Source organism: Abrus precatorius, unplaced genomic scaffold (genome assembly GCF_003935025.1).
Source record: "Abrus precatorius isolate BTA unplaced genomic scaffold, Abrus_2018 Scaffold3, whole genome shotgun sequence".
Classification (NCBI taxonomy): Eukaryota; Viridiplantae; Streptophyta; class Magnoliopsida; order Fabales; family Fabaceae; genus Abrus; species Abrus precatorius.
This window is the reverse complement of record NW_020874373.1, coordinates 20,486,091-20,493,572: the sequence shown is the minus strand read 5'-3', so window position 1 is coordinate 20,493,572 and position 7,482 is coordinate 20,486,091. Positions and strand designations below refer to the sequence as shown.

The 7,482-nt window shown below is 29.8% G+C and overlaps 1 protein-coding gene across 1 annotated transcript; it reads left to right on the top strand.

Annotated features, from left to right (window-relative positions):
- Positions 1-627, top strand: LOC113862318. The gene is made up of 3 exons (XM_027495408.1): positions 1-201; positions 301-354; positions 442-627. The coding sequence occupies exons 1-3, from the start codon at positions 1-3 to the stop codon at positions 625-627; spliced, it is 441 nt and encodes a 146-aa protein (XP_027351209.1).
- The last annotated feature ends 6,855 nt before the right edge of the window (positions 628-7,482 follow it).

Here is a 7,482-nt window from a genome sequence, read left to right as displayed (position 1 = left end):
ATGGCACCATTTGAGATTCTGTATGGCAGAAGGTGTAGAACCCTTATCTGTTGGTTCCAAGATGAAGTACATTTGACGGTTGGGCCTGAAATGCTGCAGGAAACTAAGGAGAAAGTTGAACTTATCAGAGAAAAGTTGAGTGTTACTCAGAGTCGTCAGAAGTCTTATGGTGATCGACGCAGGAGGCCCTTGGAGTTTGAAGTTTGAGATAATGTATTCCTGAGAGTGTTACTTACTACAGGTGCAAGATGAGCATTGAAGGCAAAGAAGCTGACTCCTAAGTTCATTGAGCCGTATCAGATATTGCATTGCAGAGGACCAGTAGATTATGAGCCAGCTTTACCACCTCAGTTGGTAGGGTTACATAATGTTTTTCATATATCACAGCTGAGGAAGTATATTCCTGATCCGTCTCATATAATCGAGTAAGATGTTGTGGAGATACGAGATGATTTATCTGTTGAAGTTCAAGCTGCTCATATTAAGGACACTAGGGTTAAAAAGCTTAGAGGCAAGTCTATTCGGCTTGTGAAGCTTGTTTGGGACCTAGCTACTAGGGATGCTACTTGGAAATTAGAGGAGAAGATGAGAGAAGAGTTGTATCTTTATCTTTTCTCTAAGGGATGAAATTTCTAAGGACGAAAATTTATTTTCAGAGAGAGAATTGTCAGGCCTGTAATTTATTATTGAGTAATCTGTAGTATTTTGTACTTATTAAATGTTAATTGAAAGATTATTTGGTATTGAAATATATTTAGATGAAGTTGAAATTATTTTAAAAAAAAGTGAACAGTAAAGTCTGTGTAAACAGTAAATCTGGTGTGAACAGCATAGTCGGTGTAAACAGTACCAATTTTTTTTTTTTTGAAATTTTGCCTATAAATAGGGGGCCTTACACGAAACTTTCATTTCTTCACACTTTTCAAAGTTTCTAGAGAGACCCAAGGCCATACACTACCATTTTCTCTCATACTAAACCCTTATAAACTTATATTTCTCACCAAATCTGAGATTCTACGTCTGCTCTAAAGGATCTGAAGTAAGTTTCTATGAGTTTAAAGTTAGATTTACTGTTCGTTTCTCTTTTTCTTTTCTTTCGTATAGATAGTTAATGATGTCGTAGGAGAAACTTCATTATAGAGTTAAATCTTCGGTGGATCTTGTCTTAAAACAAGTAATATTCAGTAGATCTAGTGTGAATCGCTGTCCTAAGGTGAAGGGAGCTTAATTTAACTATTAAGCGATGTTTGGAACAATTTGATATTCTATTACAAAAAGTTTTGAGGTGATTTTGTCAGATCTCTTGGATAAAAGTTATTTTCTAAGTTGTAACTACTGTTGATTTAAAATGTTGAGATTTGGCTGAAAATTATGAATTGTTTTAGTTGAGTTGAGCTGTTGAGAATATGATTTTGTCTGTGCTACATCATACTGAGATATATGACTTACTTCATTATAGAGTCGAGTTACATGTTTAGGTGGGTAGACGTGTAACGATAAAGCATGCTGAGCTGTGCTGTATTGTATGAATCTAGATACCGGAATAGGTTGCTCCCGGATTGGCTTAGTTCCTTTTGGAATACTTAGGCCGTGAAACCAGTTGAAAATTATTTTTATGCTGTGCAATAGATGGGTTAGGAATGCATGGGGGGCTATTACTGTGAGTAATATTTTGCTTTCTATATATATGATTTTTCATTTGTATGCTCACCCTTGCAGTATTGTGATGATCGTATGATGGTACGTGAGTAGATATAGCAGGTATTGCATCTACTTCAAAGGTTGAGCGACTAGTGGAGAAGTTTTAGAAGGCTGGAGTCGAGTAATTTTACAATAAAATCATTTTCCTTATATTTTGAGACCTCATATAGAGGAAGTTATGTAGTATAATTTTCTCTGTATTTTGAGTATTATGAACTAAATGTAATTATGTTGTTCTGTTGGATATTATTGTAAAGAACTTTGTTTATTTTGAATAAAAAAAAAATTTATACTTATATTCTTCATTATTTATCTATCATAAATAAGTAAGTAGTGTAGAAATAATGTTCTCGGTTCCTTATAAAAAGGAGTCGTGACAAAGACAAAAGGAGTAATATCACTAAACATAAGCAATCAAAAGGTTCTCTAACCAGAATCTTATAGTCCCTAACTTTTCATTCAAATATTAGGAACAAAAATGAGATATCACACAGTTCTTTCAAATAAAAGTGTACTACCATAGACTAGACCACAGACTGAGTCTTAACTAAGTAGATTGAATGCAAGTAAAAATCATAAGATCTTTTTCAGGTGGTAATGTGGCTAAAGGGTCTTAATAGTCAAACGTGAAATAGATGAAAATAAAGGATACATAAAAAAGTAATAAATTAGAAAGATTAACAAGCACTCAAGTTTATAAATGAAGCTCTTGGAGTAACTTACATATTTTACATATAATCAATTTCTTACTCCTTTTTCCTTTCATTCATTTGTAACTCTTTCTTTTCTTTTCTTTTTGGTATTTTCATTCTCCTTTTTATATTTCAACATTTTTTATTTTTTTTGCACATAAGAGAAGTAGATGAGAATACATATAATAAAAGCTTGCTACTTCTTATACATTTTAACCCAATTGCTTTATCCATAAACTCAAGGTCATCAAAATATTTTATATAATTTCATATAAGTGACCAAAAGAAAATTAATAAATCTCAAAGTAAATAACTAGGTGTATCTTAAATATGCTGAAGGCCAAGAAATATTTATCTTAATGTGCCTCAATCATATTAAAATACGCAATTAAAAGAGTAATAAGTCGGTTATAAGTCAAGTTCTAGATTACAAATTCTAAGGGGATAATCACCCAAATTAATGAGAAAAGGGGTACCATCAATTAAATTAGGGTAATAATATCTCAAAAGCCTCAAAACTCACATATGTTAGATAATTTTAACAGTGTAGAAAATTAGGAAACTTATCTAATTATTAGTTTTGGAATAAAAATCTTAATTTAGTAATTAATAATCACTAAACATGGTCTTCTATTAGAAAAAACTTGGGTTCATTTAAGGATAAAAATTTCAAATTGTTATATAAGGAAAAAAAGTACAAGAATTCATTCAAGAGCATGAAATAAGGAACATATTGCACTACCAGAAACTATATACAACCCATCATTTGGCGCGAAAATTCATATATAGAATTACAGACGGAAATTTTTTATTGTAATTTGAAAATTAGGGGGAATTTTAGAGCAAAAGTTATAGACAGGAAAAATCTATCAGTAAATATGGCCTTTTTTTTACCGACTTTTTATCTGCTTATTTACAGACAGATTTTTCTTTCTGTAATTGTCTTTGACGGATTTATAGACGGATAAATCATTTTGTAATTGAAGTTGTAAAACACACCATTTCATTAAACTATTTACAGGAGAGACAAATAAGTGGAAAAGAGTACATGATTAAAATTAAGAGTAGAAGATTTAAGCTCTAAATCTAGGAGTTTATTACTGAGAGATTTGAGCTTTTGTTTTTCTAAATCTTTAAATTGCTTGTTCTTTAGTCCTCTTCTTGAAATTCCATATTCTTTTGTTAGATTTTCATTCTTTACTTAAGTATGCTTCATAGAATTCAAAGGTCGAGAAACAGTATCCACAATGCTCACAATATTACAAGAATTGTGGCTAGAAGGATACTTAAAAGAATTAAAAACTTGAAAGATGACTTTTGTATCATTTAGCCTTAAAGTGAGATTTCCTTCCTGGACATCTATGATGGCTTTTCTAGTGGCAGAGAAAGGTTTGCCTAAGATGTTACAATATTGTCAGTCATCTTTGTCTCAACCTTTGTTGTGATGATATTGTCTTGTTCCTCTGTATTGGGTTGAGTATTGATTGAGAATTATTCTTCTCTTTGCTTTGTCAGTTGATTCACAAGTTAGTCAGACTGATCATCAAGATTTGTCATTAAAGCTTCCCTTCTCTACTGATAGGCTACAGTTGCCTGCATGAATTGTTTCAAGGTGTCTTCTAACTTTAAAGCTAGCTTGCTTTTTTGGTAGTTCTTTGACATCTGCAGATATTGATCTAATGTATCTTTTGACTTTGAATTCCTGTTTGGCTGTGGTTGTGGTATGAGTAATGATTCCAAAAAAATTATTGGTGTTGATTGGACTGTTTTGAACTATAAGGTTCTTGATTGTATTATTTTTGAGTTTGTCTTTAACTGTAGTTTATGTCTTCATTCAATTCCCATTCTTGTGCAAAGTCACTATAGTGGCTGGGATTCCCATGTAGTGGACTTCCTCATTCTGGTATACTTAGGCTAACAATTGTTCCCTTAAGGATGCAATCTGCTAAGTGAATTCTATTTGGTTCTAGAAGTTCTCAAATACTCAACTGCGATTCTTGAAAGTATCTTAAACCTGCTCCATTGCACAATTATAGAGGTCTACTTGAATATCAAGAAAATAAAATTAAATTTTATAAGATATCATGTTTCATGTAAATGTATAGACAAAAAGACTAATCATATAACATATATAATAGTGATGTATAACTAGTCATCACTTACTATTTCTTGATATTAAATATATTTATATTTATTATTATAATTAAACATTAAAAGAAATTATAGGGTAACACACAAAGAACAAACTTTTTAGAAGAGTCAAATTTTAGTTAAATTAAAAATAGTACCCTTTTGAGTTAAACTTATGAGGAATGAACTCAATAATTAAATCATGCCGATAATGATTTTTTTTTTTTAATTTTTAAAGTAACATCAAATGAGAAACCGTAAGGTAAGTAAGTAGTTGTATATTCTCTCATTCCCTGATATTAGTATAGTTATATATATGACGAAAGATTTCAAGTGTATCGTTTATCTAAATGCTTAGAGTGATGTGGTTGTGGGTGTCTTGTTCACCATAACAAAGTAACATTAAAGTCAACTTAATAATAAGTGTATGTATATATGCTTTGAAATGTAGATTTTATATAGCTTGAAAGTTATTAGCCTTTTGTTACCATTATCATGCATATAATTTCTAAATGTGTGTACTTACGAAAACACTCTATTACTCAAGTAAATCATCGATTTATGTAGCATTCCAGTGTAGTAAAATATATGTCCTCATGATACAGGTTAGTATGGTTGAATTGAAGAAGGTTCCACACAACCCTTGGCCAAAAGTGTGACCCTTATAGCTATGATGCCTTATGTTGAATGTGCATGAAGTGTTGGTCGTGTGGGTATTGATTTTGTCTTAAGCCTTCATATATATGAGATTCCTTGACCTAAATTGGGTTACTAGGTTGTTGAAGTTTGAGCCTTCTAACGTTAACATACTACGGTCTTAAAATTATCATTATTGTGATATTGATTAATCATTCTTATAAACATACAAATAAAAAATGATAGAACATAAAAAATGAAAAAACACATTATCGTGATATTGATTAATCATTCTTTTAATATGAAAAATAATCTATATACTTTTTATTATTGGAAACACCTTAAACCATAAAAATTATATTATTACAAGACAACAGCTGTAGTGTAGTCCATACTGAAAAACAAGAGGAAAATAATAGAAATAAAAAATAAAATTTTGGTGAAAATATATTAAAAAATGTGATGCACTTACAAAATTATGAATATCATTAAATTGAGTGGATGGAATGTAAAATGAAAAATGGAAGATGGAGTTTGTACATAGCTAAAGAACATAGAATAAAACATCGATATTGATTTCGACATATTTTTAAGAGAAAGATATATGAAAAAAATCTTAAGAATGATAAATCATTAGAGAAATAAAACTGAAAAAAAAAAAAAAGAATACTTAAGAAAAAGACAAAAATGAAAGGAAAAAAAAAGTCACAAACCTAAAAATAGTGGAAAACGGAGGAAAGAAAATCTAGAAAAAAAAATCGCAATGAATTTTGTAAACATAAAAATAATTCCGTACCATACTTAAAAATTAGAGAGAAGAGATATCATTCCAATACGAGAAAGAGTGCAACTCCCATAATTTTTAAAGAGAAAAATTTTAAAAGGGATAGAATGGAGAATTTGAAAAAGTTTAGAAGGAGAAGAATACTCAATAGAATAAATAATTAATATGAAAAGAATAATAATTAAGAATGGAACAAATTAATATTAATGATAATTATAATATTTAAAGTAATATTATTTCTTATAATTAAAAAATATTTAAAACTGTTGAAATGCCCTTTAGACAAGCTAACTTTATATTGTATTAACGTGAGAAGACATAATAATTAAAAGAAAAATAAAAAAAATTGATTATTATAGATGATAATTTGAGAAAAAAAAGGAGTAATTAACGTAATATTAATTCTAATAATTATATTTTTTAAAATTAAATAAGAAAGTAAAAATTACTAAAATATATATTAGGAAAAATGACTCTAGATTTAACTACTTATATGTAGAGTGTCATTTTGATGGAGGTTTCAATATATCGGTTAGAGAAAGCATCCATCCAAAGATTACTTGGTGTTGATTGACTTTTATATTAAAAAGGATGTGTCCATTTGTCCTACACCACGCAAAATAAGTTGAAATACCTCACAATTCTTGCAAAATTGGTCAAATATCAGAAGTAGACCAATCTATGCACTGTTGTATTTCTACTGCAATGACTTGTACATAGCATCAAACACCAATAAGATCCCTCTTAATGCAATTAAATGGTCCGAATATGCAGATACAAAGAATATTCAATTATTAACATATTATGGATGTATTCAAAACAGGCAAATGCTTGGAAAGCTCCCATCAAGACCCACTCAAACACCCAATCACCAAAATCGCTTTTTTACGCAGCAACGATTACCATTTTTTGAGTAGTAAACACTACTAGCGCATTGTCTTCCGTTGACTTTGCTCTCAGAATATACTCAGTCAAACATATTTTTTTAATTTAAGTATAGCTCTTTCAGTGTTATTAGTACTATTTATTATTTAAAATTATAATTTATTTCGATAACATGCAATAATATTAAATATAAATTTTTTAATAAAATAAAATTTTAATTATAATCTATAAACAATACTAATAAAACCTTTCAAAACAACGCATAAACTTCGTGTACTAGTAATTGGTCCCAAAAATGTACCAAGCATATAAGTCAATATAAGATCTGGGATATACCTATTTAAATTAGTTTTTCGAGAAACAATCACTTTATTTTTCAATTTCCTAAAAAAACTTTAGAAAAATAACAAGCGCTTATTTTTCATAATTATATAATCGGTTGGCTAACATGCTCTTGTAAACGATGGGAATAAGAAACAAATAGAAGCAGAACGAATCCACTGGGATGTTATTAGAACAAAATTAAACTAGGAAGAAGTCCGAGGAAAGGAAAGAATGTGGGGCTCATATATAAATGATAATGCTTAAAGTCAATTGTTCAATTTCGTGGCACTCTCTTGATTGCTAGAAATTTCTGCATTGGGCTGTTCTCCC